Genomic DNA, 15,192 nt, shown 5'->3' on the forward strand with positions numbered 1-15,192 from the left:
TCCTTCTGTACACATGACATCTATTGCATCTGTCCATCCTGGAGAGGGATCCTCCTCTGTTGCTCTCCTGAAGGTTTCTTCCCTTTTTTCCCCCTGAAGGGTTATTTGGGAGTTTTTCCTGGTCCGATGTGAGGTTTTGGGGCAGGGATGTCTATGTGTACAGATTGTAAAGCACTCCGAGACAAATTTGTAATTTGTGAAATTGGGCTATACAAATAAACTGAATTGAATTGAATTGAATTAATGGCAGACGTAAGTCATGGAATGCTGTTCATGCAGCGAGTCAACACAGTGAGGGTCCCAGTATGCTTCAAACTCAGCTTGTAGTGTCAAAGCCATGTCTGGTCTCCTGTTACCTTGCATGAATAGAGCTGTCACATTGTTAATTGGCCTTTCTATTTCAATGCTTTACTTATGTGCCACATAATGGTGCCACATGGTTTGAAAGTTAAAATATCTTCATTTGGGGGCTTTGCCAAGCAAATACTGCTTGAACCGATTAATTGAGATTTCTGGGATTAATAAATGTACATATCAGACAGAAAGGTCAGCGCGGAAACCCTGGCATAGTGCTGAGAACAGCCGGCATTGAGCGAGTGTGAAGCTGTGGCTTAAATACTGAAGGTGAGCAGAGTGGACAGGCGAGAGAGCTCATGAGGTGGGTGTGGCTAAGAGGTGAGAGTTAGACAGCTGATGAGGTGGGTGTGGCTACCAGGTGCACTGGATGAGCTGATATGTATCATGAGAAGCAGAATGTCCTTAAGAGGTTCACGTTGGAGAGCTCCATCACCAGCTGACACTATGCCTTCATTCTGATGGAGCACACTGGGTGGACTGTTTACACCAAAGTCAGAGTCAAAGTTGCTAGTTTGTGCATTATGGGAAGCCAACGTACATTTACATTTCATTGACTATGAATGAAGTGCTTTGATGTTGGTGATTGTATACATGTCCTGTGGTGATAAAGACATATCACACGTTCTTTCATAAAGGTGTTATGTAATAACTCTGTTGAAGAAGATTACATGAAAACCCTTTGATGTCATGCATGTACTGTGAAGCGTCCACCAACCGGGTCCATTCAACATCCTGACTAACATCTACTACAGGTAGTAAACACAACACAGTTATCTGTTTCACAGTCAAACTTTATTACAGTGCTTGACAGATGACAATATGAATCATATAATTTCCTCTGCAAAAATTTAAAACTTCTCAAGTAAACACATACAGGTCTCACAATATTATGTTTTAGTGGCATCCTGACATCACTGTAGGAGTTAATATTACACCCCCTGCTACGCGTTTCCTCTGTAGCTCTTCACAACAGATGCAATCTTCATAACATGCGGTGGGATACATAAATACATGACAGAGATATTAACAGCAATATTACCTGAGCAAACGACAGGAAAACCTGTAATCCTGGCTGTCGATGGCGTTGAAATCTGCTGTATATAGGATTACATTCCTGCTAAAACATGTGTTGTTGCCGTTGAAGTGCAGCTTAATTCCGTTAATGTGGTTCGGAGTTGTAGAAATGCAGACTGGGCTTTTTGGGAGGGGCCCTCTCAGAGACAGGCACTAAAGTGTATTTGTAGTGTATAGCATGCCGCACCATGACCATGTGAATGCATACAAATGTCACAAATAAAATGACAAAAATGACACAAATGACTATATGAACATCTATTTATTGAACTTTAACAAAACTGCAAAGTGCAAATGTAAAACAAATCTTTTTTGTGGCATTTAGTCCAGCGCTTCTTCAATGTGTCTTGTCCATATATTGAAGCAATAATGATAACAAATAAAAAAGATGTCATGTGCTGTAAACAATGCAACTAGTGGAAGCGGCAAAGTGCTCAGTGTTGCCAAATTGGAAATGGTGAAGTATCGTACCAAAGGCTCAAAATGGTCGTATTTGGAGGATAATTATCGTGTATCTGGCAACACTGAGATCGGTCGACCAATGACTGTTCTCTATACAGTCATAGCTCGCGCAAGAAGGTGGAACGTAAGGGAGATACCATTTCCAAAACTTGTCAGGGCGTAATAACTAGTTTGTGAAAGACCCAGAGAAACACTTACACAAATATCCGACGAAGCAAAATCCCGGACGTTTTTGGAATCCCTGCCGGACGCATTTTTTAGGTCTCAAAAAGAGGACATGTCCGGGGAAAAGAGGACGTCTGGTCACCCTAGCTAACATCCCCAATAGTGATAACATCCCCAGCGGTGCTAACATCCCCAACAGTGCTAACAACGGCAAAAGTGCTGACAGAGCTGACAATGTTGAGAGGGGAACATGAGGGGGAGGGCAGGGGGGGCTACGCCAGAGCAACTGTGGCGTGGGTCGGGACGGCGTTATCAGCTTAACCGATGAGGAGAGCAGTGCACAGTGGCAGCCGTTAGCTCACCAGTCACTCCCTCTAAGGAGGATATGTTTTGGTTGGATTTGTTCCTCAGCAGGATAACGTACATTTACTCTTCACTAAATGGCTTGTTCTCCGTTTACCTCCCCCTCCCCCCATGTAGCTGTTTATCTGCTGTAGGCCTACTTTATATTTCAGCATTGTCAAGATCGACAAAAAGAAAATATTTGAACAAAAAGCCAAGTTGACGCACCAGTTCTTCTCTCTTTGGCTTGGCTTTGACACACAACCTGACATATGGAATGATGAGCGAATCCAAAACGGCGTGTCGTAGCTCTGAAGTGGCCTCGATGAGAGAAGTCTGTGCTCTAACAAGCCCCCACACTGAGGGTTAAACAAATGACACTATATGAGAGCCTGTGCTGTCCGTCACCACACTGGTCTGTTCTTTAACACAGCCTACATGTGCTCCGTAAGCCTGTCGACCGGCCTGTTCTCCACATCATGTTTTTATTCTGAGTCCATCGTGCGCTCCACTACGACAGCCCATGTGTGTTTCTATCATCTCCAGCACGGCCCTAATCAAAACCAGGTGCATCCCATTCAAATGAACATATGGTTCTAACTTTCCCCCTATTTTGACAAATGCATACCTGAGTTGCTGACGAGTAAAACCATAAAATGAATTATTTTTCTTATTTTTCACAACACATGAGGGTGGTTGAGAGAGCTAGCTGGAACAAAGCTGAATGTTTAATGTCAATACAGATGCATCAGCGCTCGGCACACAGTGTGCTCTGGTTCCTCCACAGTTTAGTCCAGGTGTGGCGTCCAAGTCTCAAGTCAAGACACATAGTCCCAAGTGAGACGTCTATGTCCCAAGTCAAGTCTCAAGTCAAGACACTTACTCCCAGATGGGACGTCTATGTCCCATGTCAAGTCTCAAGTCAAGACAGTTTAGTCCCAGGTGAGACGTCTATATCCCAAGTCAAGTCTCAAGTAAAGACACTTAGTCTCAAGTGAGACGTCTACGTCCCAAGTCAAGTCCCAAGTCAAGATACTTAGTCCCAGGTGACTTCAAGTCCTCACCTCTACCTCATACTGAAGAAAGAGATTGGAAATACCAAGTCCAGCATGTTCAACTGTTGAAGCTCCACTGTGTAATGACACAGTGGAGCATAATTTCTCATAAAAATCTAAAGCGCATGTGGCAGCTTTATGCAGTTAAAAGATGACTAATGAGGTAAGTGCTGATGATGGCAGGAGATTAAAGAACTAAGATGTCTCTTTCATTTATATGTATGTCAGGTTGTCAGACAGTGTTATTCAGTGTGAGGGTTAAAGGGCTCTGGAAACCAGGAAAACATGTTCACACATATGATCCCGTGGGGATATCTGACCTTGAAGCTCACGTAAATGCCATCCATGTGATCGATATCAGAGGATGATCCCGAGACGTCTTTCTGGGCTGCTTTCCTCTCGGGTCTGGAATGCTCTCCTGCTCTCGCATCTGAGCCGTGAGCCGGATCAGACCTCTATATTGTGTTACTGTTTTCATTTCTACCGCGAGGATTTCTCCCCTTGGTAAAAATTCACCACCCAAAGCTCTTGTATCCACAATACAACACCTGGAAAAAGAAACTCTTCATTAATCTCTGCAGCCCTAAGAATCTGTGGTTTTAAGCACTCCTGTTTCCAAACCACATGTGAGGCGGCACAGCGGCTGGCCGGCAGAGCCTTGGTTTCAGAACCACTCTGGGTTATTTTCAGGTCATTGTGGGCGAGTGCTTTCTTAATTGAATTTCTAAGCGTTTTGTTTAATATGCCTCAGTTAAAGGACTCTAAAAATAGCCCCAAGATGCAATGACCTCATATTTTCTGGAGTTTGGAGAGATAAGTAATCCTAGACAGTCTTTATCACTCTACTAACAGCTGATGAATGAATTATTACAGAGGACCTCAAATTAGATCACCGTCAGTGCTGTTCTGAACTCAAGAATTCTAAATCAATGATTATAGATACCTCCAGTGCAAATGATGAACTGTGTCTCCTTCAATGTGTGTTACTCTATCCACACTAACTCAGGAGAAGCTTATAAAGCTTTTATAATAAATATGGCTGGTATCTGTGGTGACAGATGAAAGAGGGCACTCATTTAATTGAAGACTAAGGAATAATGAAAACTCTGAATGGAAGCTTCTGGAGTACGCACTTTAATTCCCTCTATATGACATGTGTCCTTGCTCATATTCACAGTGCCTATAGCGACAGTCACGGAAAGTTGAGTTTGGTTCCTGTGGACAGTAGCTTCAAATCTGAAAATCCTTCATAATAATAAAAGCCTCCCTTGCTACCTCTCTCCCTCTCTCCCTCTCTCCCTCTCTCCCTCTCACCCACTCTCCCTCTCTCCCTCGCTACCTCTCTCTCTCTCTCCCTCTCACCCACTCTCCCTCTCTCTCCCTCTCTCCCTCTCTCCCTCTCTCACCCTCTCACCCTCTCTCCCTCTCTCCCTCTCACCCACTCTCTCTCTCACCCTCTCACCCACTCTCCCTCTCTCCCTCGCTACCTCTCTCCCTCTCTCCCTCTCACCCACTCTCCCTCTCCCTCTCTCTCTCTCTCTCTCCCTCTCTCACCCTCTCCCTCTCACCCCTCTCCTCTCACCTCTCTCCCTCTCACCTCTCCTCCTCACCTCTCCCACCTCTCCTCACCCCTCTCCCTCCTCTCCTCTCCCTCTCACCTCTCTCCCCCTCTCACCCACTCTCCCTCTCCTCACCTCTCTCCTCTCTCCTCTCACCTCCTCTCCCCTCTCCCTCCTCCCTCTCCTCTCTCCTCTCACCCTCTCTCCCTCTCTCCCTCTCACCTCTCCCTCTCTCCTCTCACCTCTCCCTCTCACCCTCTCCCTCTCCTCTCTCTCCCTCTCTCACCTCCTCCCTCCCTCTCCTCTCCTCTCACCCACTCTCCTCACCCTCTCCTCTCTCCCTCACCCTCTCCCTCTCCTCCTCCCTCTCTCCCTCTCCCTCTCCCTCTCACCTCTCTCCCTCTCTCCCTCTCACCTCTCCTCTCCCTCTCACCCTCTCCTCCTCTCCCTCCCTCTCACCCTCCTCACCTCTCCCTCTCTCCCTCTCACCCTCTCTCCTCTCACCTCTCCCTCTCCCTCCCTCTCTCCCTCTCACCCTCTCACCCTCTCTGCCTCTCTCCCTCTCTCCTCTCACCCTCTCCCCCTCCCTCTCTCCTCACCCTCCTCTCCCTCTCACCTCTCCCTCTCTCCCTCTCCCTCTCACCTCTCCTCCCCTCTCCCTCTCCTCTCACCCTCCCACCTCTCCTCTCTCCCCTCTCCCTCTCCTCTCTCCCTCTCACCTCTCCTCTCCCTCTCCCTCTCTCCTCTCACCTCCCTCTCCCTCTCACCCTCTCCCTCCCTCTCCCTCTCCTCTCTCCCCTCTCTCCCCTCACCCTCTCTCCCTCCTCTCCTCTCACCCTCTCCCTCCTCTCTCCTCTCCCTCTCCCTCTCCCTCCCTCTCACCCTCTCCTCTCCCTCTCCTCTCACCCTCTCCCTCCCTCCCCTCTCCCTCCTCCCCTCTCCCTCCTCCCTCCTCTCCCTCTCCCTCTCCCTCCTCCCTCTCCCCTCCCCTCCCTCCCCTCTCTCCCTCACCCTCTCCTCTCCTCCCTCTCCTCCTTCTCCCTCTCCCTCTCCTCCTGCTCCTCCCTCTCCCTCTCCTCCCTGTCCCTCTCACCCTCTCACCCTCCTCTCCTCTCTCTCCTCTCCCCTCCCTCTCCCTCTCCTCCCTCTCCCTCCTCCCTCCTCCCTCCCCTCCCTCTCCCTCTCTCCTCTCTCCCTCTCACTCTCTCCCTCTCTCCCACCCTCTCTCTCCTCCCCATCTCCCTCTCTCTCCCCCCTCTCCCCCTCTCCTCCCCCTCTCCCTCTCCTCCCCCCTCCCTCTCTCACCCTCTCTCTCCTCTCACCTCTCTCCCTCTCACCCCTCCCTCTCACCCTCCCTCTCTCCTCTCACCCTCTCACTCTCTCCCTCTCCCTCTCCTCCCTCCCTCTCTCCTCTCACCTCTCTCCTCTCTCCCTCTCACCTCCTCTCCCTCTCCCTCTCACCCTCTCTCCTCTCACCCTCACCCTCTCTCCCTCTCCCTCTCCCTCTCTCACCCTCCCTCTCCTCTCTCCCTCTCACCCTCTCACCTCTCTCCCTCTCACCCTCTCCCTCCTCCTCACCTCTCTCCCTCTCACCTCTCTCCCTCTCACCTCCTCACCTCTCCTCTCCCTCTCTCCCTCTCTCCCTCTCACCTCTCTCACCCTCTCTCCTCTCCACCTCTCTCCCTCTCTCACCTCTCTCACCCTCTCCCTCTCACCCTCTCACCCTCTGCCTCTCTCCTCTCTCCCTCTCTCTCTCCCTCTTACCCTCTCACCTCTCTCCTCTCTCCCTCTCACCCTCTCCCTCCCTCTCCCTCTCTCCTCCCCTCTCCTCTCCCTCTCCCTCTCTCCCTCTCACCCTCTCTCCCTCTCCTCTTCCCTCCTCCCCTCTCCTCCTCTCCTCTCCTCTCCCTCTCTCCCTCTCTCCCTCCTCTCCTCTCACCTCTCACCCTCCCTCTCACCTCTCTCCTCTCTCCCTCTCCTCTCCCTCTCTCCTCCCCCTCTCTCTCACCTCTCCTCCTCTCTCCCTCTCTCCCCCTCTCCCTCCCTCCCTCTCACCCTCTCCCTCTCTCCTCTCCTCACCTCTCCTCTCCCTCCTCTCCCTCTCCCTCCTCACCCTCTCCTCTCTCCTCTCCTCTCACCTCTCCTCTCTCCCTCTCTCCCTCTCACCCTCTCTCCCTCTCACCCTCTCTCCCTCTCTCCCTCTCACCCTCTCTCCCTCGCTACCTCTCTCCCTCTCACCCTCTCTCCCTCTCTCCCTCTCACCCTCTCTCCCTCTCACCCTCTCACCCTCTCACCCTCTCTCCCTCTCCACCTCTCCTCTCCCCTCTCTCCTCTCACCTCTCCCTCTCTCCCTCTCACCCTCTCACCCTCTCTCCCTCTCTCCCTCGCTACCTCTCTCCCTCTACCTCTCTCCCTCTCTCCCACTCTCCCTCTCACCTCTCTCCCTCTCACCCTCTCCTCTCACCCCTCTCTCCTCTCTCCTCTCACCCTCTCTCCCTCTCCCTCTCTCCCTCTCCCTCTCACCCTCTCCTCTCCTCTCACCTCTCCCTCTCACCCTCTCTCTCCTCACCTCTCTCCTCTCACCCTCTCTCCTCACCCTCTCTCACCCTCTCCACCTCTCTCCCTCTCACCCTCTCCCTCACCCCTCTCTCTCTCTCCCTCTCACCCTCTCTCCCTCTCTCCCTCTCACCCTCTCTCCCTCTCACCCTCTCCCTCTCACCCTCTCCCTCTCACCCTCTCTCCCTCTCTCCCTCTCACCCACTCTCTCTCTACCTCTCTCCCTCTCTCCCACTCTCCCTCTCTCCCTCGCTACCTCTCTCCCTCTCACCCTCTCTCCCTCGCTACCTCTCTCCCTCTCACCCTCTCTCCCTCTCACCCTCTCACCCTCTCTCACCCTCTCTCCCTCTCGTTGCCTTGGATGGATGAACTAAGTGGACTAGTCTCCGGTAACTTCTGCCGTGGTGTAGAGGACCCGTTGAGCTGGTAGTTTGTGTACACAGACAAGTGGTTTGCTCTTAGTTATTTAAATGTAGTTCATTAGTGATGGCTGATGAATATGTATAAATATCACATAACCATAATAATTATAGCTGATTGAAGCGAGGCAGGGGTCATGTGACCAGTAACATCTCTGCTGTTAAGTGACATTATGAAATACAATGTGACATCAAATGTAAGTGCCATTGGGAACAATACCATTATAAAATGAAACTGAGGGTATTTCATAATAAAAAAAGAAACTACAATTTGTCTCTATAGAAAATAAAACTTAAAACATTTCAGAATGATGTGTAAAGTTTAAATCATGTATCTTTTAAAGTGTACAAATAAAACCAAATAGTTGTTTGTACTTGACGTAATGTATTCCTGTGATTATGTATTTCTTAATGATTTCCTTGAAATGGAACATTTTGAGCTCTGAGCGTACTTAACATAAGAAATGGAGACTCAGTGAGACACGTGATGTGTTGTGGATGGTGACCTCATCTTCTTAATTACTTGTCAGTGATGGAGGGCAGCAGCAGAACACACACGCTCACGTACACATTCATCAACATAAAAGCGAACACGGCCACCTTTTACTCCCCTGGAGGAGCCGTGACTGAGAGTTGCTTGCACTCCACACAAGGGCCTGCCATCTCTCCGCACTACAACGGCCCCGGCCTGTATTTATATTAGCCGCAAAGCAATTTTAACTGTACATTCCAGATAGGTGAACAGCACTTGGCCCAGCCAGGCGAATATTTCAAAGCTTACAACCCCAAAAAAAGAACGAATCAGCCATCAATGTCCAGTCAACAGAGTGCTTGGCATGAGGACGTGTGCAGCTTTTTGTAACAAAGGTAACAGATTTATTTATGTGTCTGAGCTCAGAGGACCCTGGTCCACCTTTCAATAACTTTTACTGTAGTATAACTAAATATGAAACCAATTACAACTGGGGTCGGCACTACAAACAGGCCTCGACTTTCTATTCTTTGTAACCTTCCTATTGAACACACGTATGTATTTCATGCGTTTTCATCACATGGTTTGATAAATAATAAATGTGTTTATTTGCGCGTGTGGACTGAGGTCATATTTACCCTCAGAAATGTTCTATCCATCAACTGATTCTGGTCTCGGGGCCTGTTGCTCTCGGCTTCGCTCGGATGATGAATGAACATGTGAGTAATTTCACGGATGAATTAGGAGCTAAAAACAACAGCAGGAAAGATCGTCACACATTCCACCTGTTGCTCAGATGCTGTTTTCTGTTACGGCGTGGAGGCTTTTTGCTGATCGTGGTTAAGATAGAACGCCTGGCAGGTCTGCCGAAAACGCTTTAGATAATGAGGACAGTAAGGTAAACATTTGTGTCTGACTGTATTTACAGAACAGGCCGTTTTCATCATGTCCTCAGTAATATCTGTAATAACATTACTTTCAGGTCGTTAAAGCGATTGGGCAATGCATGCTTGTCTATAATCAGACAGCTAAGTCCATTTCCTCTGATGAGAATCAGAGCGAGCTGCGCGGGGCCGATGTCAAATGGCATGAAGTGATCAAGTGTGGGGCTGATCGTGTCTTTCAGCATCACTGACTAATCTCCTCCAGATGAGAGTAATCTCCACAACTCTGACCACCATCAAATCAGTGTGGAATCCACGAGGTGCTGCACGGAGAGCCAGCGCTGAGCAATAAGAGTTGTTTTTCCTGCAGGTGTTGGGGAGTCCTGAGCTGCCAAACAACGCTCGTACCCACTCGACGAAGAGAGCGATGCCCAGAACCATATCGGCTACATCTCTGCTTTCATGTTACACTGCAGTGGTGTTGGCCTCCTTCAGCTGAACGCTACCCAATCAACATGTGTGATGTGAGGCCAGTGGAGTCTGATCGCATGTGGACCTGTTCATTAACAAGATTGAGACCAGAAGACCATCCAGATAGAGATCAACCAGTGGACCTCAGAAGGATCGTAAATCAAGGATACATATACTGCATTGTTTCACTTCTTCCTTGCCTCTCTATTGTGTGATGGTAAATAAAAAGATTATTAAAAACAATAATTTGTCATTAATAAGCTTATGGAAATAGGAAAGCAAAGAGGAGGAAAACCAAGGTTCTCCTGAGGAACACGGCCCAATCCAAGAGGAGTAAGACCAGTACGCCAGCAACACCTCCAAGTCACAATGTGTCCTGATGCCATCAAGTGGACTCTTAGAAAGCTCTAGGACTCTTGTAGGCTGGAGATGTAGTCATCACCACATATACACACACACACACACAGAAGAGTGAAGACTCCAAATGCCCCGCTCCCTGTGTGTTCGGCCGACCGCTGAGCGGTTGTGTGAAGAACTGCAGTTACAGTTGTTATTACGGCTGACTTGAGTGTTATAACACTGTTATAACACATCAGTACGTACAGTGAGAAAGTAGAAGTTACATGTGTTGCCTCCAGGTCACCGGGTCACTCCAGCTTCCAGTTGCTGTTCCTCTGCCTAGTCTCAGTCCCGCACCACACATGACATCATGGAAACTTTGTCGGGTCCAGGAGTGCGGAGGGAAACGCTGTGTGTTGCTCTCGCTATCTCGAGTGTCCGTGGGGATACATGGCTCTAAAAATAGCAATTTAAATCACAGGATTCCTAGGATGCTTTCACCTCCAGCCCTGTGATGCGAAAGGCATTTAAGCCGGCTTGATTTGGGCTGTGAAGCTGAGAGGCCGAGATATTTCACAATGGATTAATCATCAGATGGATTCAATCAAATGTTCAAACAGCCTTGTTGTATCTGGCCCGGGGTCTGTTGGCAGAGAGGAGTGACTCGCATACTTACCCACTTACCTGCTCTTCGTGGGCTGAGATGATACTTATTAGTCAAAAAGAAAAGACAAAACAATAATGCTGGTATCAAATGGAGGTGAGCTTGTTTGTGTTTTACTCTCTGCTTTTTCAATTGATTCAGATAATTCAAAAATCAATTGAATGATACTATTACTGTGCGTGTTGCCCCAAACAACAACAACAACAACAACTCTATGCCTCAATCCATAGTGCACTGGACTCTTTCAGGTCCACATCCAACATGAGCTCTGGCTCACATCCACGTGATTCCTTCCTCCGAGGCACCGATGGCGGAACATGAACTATAACTACGACATAGCGACGACTCACTCATCCCACAGAGACTCATCTCACAACATCACACTATCAAACAGAATAATAAGTGTTGGACCTGGATATGCGTGTAATCTTTGATCAGACGGGTACCTTTCTGTTCAGATCTCTTTTATTAAAGAGATCCAAACAGGTTAGAGATACTGGAGCAACAACAATACATTCAAACCTGGAAACAGAAAAGATGATCATAGACATTACAATCCATGATATGACAACGAATGGATTTTGGCATAATTGGATAGTTGAATAAATAAAATAGCTTTAGTTATATTTTATTTATTTAAGTACTGGTAAATTATAAAAGTCAGATTGATCAATGAAGTCATTGAGCTCTAATCTAAATCTGCTTTATAAGAGACTTTGAGTGTTTTTTCATATTTAAAATGTGCTTAAATGCCCCTGAATGTTTAAATTCTGTGAATTATTTCCGTGACATCAAATATCTATAACTAAATGAGCAACAATCAAAGTTACAGTAACACGTCATAATAACTGCATGCTATGAAGCATTAGTTAAGTATGAGTAGACTCAATTCATCATTTATAAAGCATTGTTCCTCACTTTATGAATGATGCTTTCTCCATTTGTAAATTAACTAGTAGTAGTGTATAGCATGCCGCACAAACAACAATGCAACTAGTGTTGCCAGATTGGAGATGGTGAAGTATCGTACCAAAGGCTCAAAATGGTCGTATTTGGAGGATAATTATCGTGTATCTGGCAACACTGAGATCGGTCGACCAATGACTGCTCTCTATAGAGTCAGAGCTCCCGCAAGAAGGTGGAACGTAAGGGAGATACCATTTCCAAAACGTGTAAGGGCGTAATAACTACTTTGTGAAAGACCCAGAGAAACACAAATATCCGACGAAGCAAAATTCCGGACATTTTTGGAATCCCTGCCGGACGCATTTTTTAGGTCTCAAAAAGAGGACATGTCCGGTGAAAACAGGACGTCTGGTCACCCTACATTAACTGCTCATACATAACTAACGTCTCCTAGCGTGCAGTTATTATCAAACCAAAGTTACAGTTCAGGAACAAAACCTACTGAATAGCAGTTATTAATAGAATGTGGGTGTGGTTGAGTCAGACGGACAGATTGACAGTGTGTGGAGACCACCTGACCTCAGAACACACACACACACACACACACACACACACACACACACACTGACACCTCTCCAGTTAAACTCCTCTGTGTTCAGAGTGAGAGGCCGATTGACCTTAAAGCACGACCACAGGATCGACTCTCAGCCTATCACGTGAGACAGATTGGGTTTGTCTCTCGTGTTCTGAAAGTTGCATTGTTGGTAACGTCTTCAGAGACTCCGGTGAAGCTGTGGCCTCCCTGGAAGAGGAGGAGGAGGAGGAGAAGAAGAGCTTACCTCTCCGGCCCTCTGTTGGCGGCAGCTGCTTGGTCACCGCGTGGCTTCTCCTCTCCGTCTGCTGCCTGTCCTCTGGACCGGGGCCCAGGACCTCGGAGCGTTTCACAGCACTCATGGCCCACACTTCACTCCCCGCTAGACGACATCTCCTCTAGGGTCCCCTCCACTCCCCTTGCAAAGAGAACAGCACCCAATGAGAGACCACATCAAAGTGAGAGCACTTGACTCTGACTGCTCCCCCAGCCCGCTGTAAGGATGGAGAGCCAACAGTAATTGAATTTGAACCGGCCCGAAAGACACAGCAAACAACCACTTCAATGTTTACGTTTGAGAAATCCTCGATGGTGGAGCTGGAGCGACGCCATGTTAGTGTTTGCAGATTACAACGTGAGTTCCAGATTTTGTATTGTTTCTTCTCAGAGGTCCATCTCAGCAGAGCGCGTGTCTGTTTGTTTACAGAGCCGTAAGCCCACTTTCAACCTCACGGACGCATCCCACCGGCAGCCGCCACGCTCCGCTGCAGCCAACTTATCAATTTACACAATTTACAAAGAGCAGACCTCCCTACCTCCTGAGCAAATAATAAACACATCTACTCTGTGGATTCAGTAGCTTAGAGAGCCCCCACAAGGTGTCGATGTGAAAAATGAGCCTCTTACTCCGATCCCAGAAAAGCCAAGTCTTCTGTGCAGCCCGTCGCCCCGTCGACTCCATCATCTCCTCAGCTCCATCGGGCCCCACAAACATACATGACTGTTTTCTTTAATAAGCTCTGTTTGGAGAACCACTCTGATGCTTTCAGGACAATACAACTCTCATAAATGTCGCGGCTAATAAAAATAGCACGTATTAGAGAAATCTCCTTCAGTGGGCTCGGTTGGGATTTATACTTCAGTATTCAGAACATGGAACCGTGCCGAGGATATCCCGGGACTATTGAACCCAAGGAGGGCTCCCAACGCAGAGCACATGAGGGTGAATTATTACACTTTGAATTGTTATGTGCGGCATATTGTGAGAGCCACTAAGATCCATTTCAATGTATCATTTCCTGTCACTCATCCGGCCAAAAACTTGCCTCCGTGTTTCTAACTCAAGGTGTAGATCACAGAGGTGGTCTGGTCTGAGCCGGCTTCCTGGGTATCTTCCCATACGCATAATGTCCGGCTCCACTATCGGCCAACATGGGGGAAAACCCAAAACCCAAATCTAGGATTTGACCTCACTAATTTCAGCCGCCGTGCGGTTGTAAAAACTGTTTCCTGGGATTCCAGTCGCTGAAGACACTGCGTCTCCTCAGGCCGGAGCTTGACACACAGATTACATGTAGTGTGGTTAGAGGAACCAAGAGGGGTCGCATGCTTTACTGTCCATAAACATCAGCCGGGGCAAACAATAACACACTGCTGCATTTACTGGTACGAACCACCGTCTGTTGAAAGGCTGGGAGACTGGGACTTCTCCGAGGAGCATCAGGAGGAACCACTTAAATGAAGCCTTAACTGATGGGCATGGCTGAAAAGCCCACCCAGAGACAGAAAGGGACTTCTCTGACAATTTATACCGCAGTGACAACCCCTCTGTAAAGTAGGTGCAGATAGGCAGAGGGAAACCGACAAAGAGAGGACAACAGTGATGATGTTTCATATTAGCTCATACTAGGATAAGGTATCAGTGAATCTGTTTTTACAACACAAGAGTGACGGAAGAAAAATGCCCATTTACTGAAAGGCTTGAAGGGAAAAGTGTGGATGAAAGGAGGAGAAAAGGAAAACAAGGCCGTCTTCAAAAGAGCCAGGTTAGAGTCCGATGCTATCGAGGCGGCGTGGCCTGTATCTCTGTGTCAACACAGCAAGAGCCGGGACACGTGGCACTTGGAGCTCCATCAAGATGAGCTGATAGGAGGCTCCACTCAACAGTTGTCCTCCTATTGATTGCCTCGGTTGGGCCAAATGCTCGTTGTGTTATCTGCTCTTCTCCCTAATGACTGGCAGATTAAGGAGTGACTGAGAAGGCCTCGATGTTTACGAGCCTCCTCTATCCTCTGCATGGTGGGATGTTAATCTTTATTACCTGGCACTGCCTGACTTATCGCTCACAGAGCTTGTTTGTGTGATGTCACACTTAAAGACGCCAGGTTGGAGATGTTGTCAATGATGGAGCATCATATGTAGCATATGTATCTTGTGAAAACCTTTAAAGTTGCACTTTAGACTGAAGAATTCTGTCTTTGGGATTTATTTTGACTTTGGTGTGACTTTTTGTGAATAAAAAAGCGGAAATTGAAGATGCTTCTTCTTCTTTTTTTAATTATCAATATGATTAATAAGTGTTGTATCTGGTAGTTCATACAAAATAAAAAAGGTACAAGCCTCTGTATATATAGAAATCAGGGGAAAGTTAACTTCGACTCACAAGGTGTATTTCACCAATCACCAATCACCAAGCTTCAAATACAGCTAACAGCAGCAAAGTATTAAGCTGAATAGAAAACTGAAAACAGATTCCCTTTTTAAGCCTAAATCAGTTTGGTTAGAATAAAAGAAACAAGTTGTTAAATTGTTTATTTTTTACAATTGCAATGGTGAATGTGTTCTTCTCCTTATTAAAGGCGGCCGGCGGCTCATG

General features: G+C 47.7%; 1 protein-coding gene across 3 annotated transcripts in view; it reads right to left on the reverse strand.

The window, feature by feature from the left end:
• The window catches only part of myocd (myocardin), a 45,988-nt gene extending 33,293 nt beyond the window's left edge, over nt 1-12,695 (reverse strand). For all 3 annotated transcript variants that reach the window (XM_056429138.1, XM_056429135.1, XM_056429133.1), the window contains exon 1: nt 12,565-12,695. In XM_056429138.1, the coding sequence (XP_056285113.1) occupies nt 12,565-12,679 (115 nt within the window). In that variant the 5' untranslated portion in view covers nt 12,680-12,695. The remainder of the gene's footprint in view (nt 1-12,564) is intronic.
• Between the last annotated feature and the right edge of the window lie 2,497 nt (nt 12,696-15,192).

This window comes from Pseudoliparis swirei, chromosome 13, assembly GCF_029220125.1.
Source record: "Pseudoliparis swirei isolate HS2019 ecotype Mariana Trench chromosome 13, NWPU_hadal_v1, whole genome shotgun sequence".
Taxonomy (NCBI): domain Eukaryota; kingdom Metazoa; phylum Chordata; class Actinopteri; order Perciformes; family Liparidae; genus Pseudoliparis; species Pseudoliparis swirei.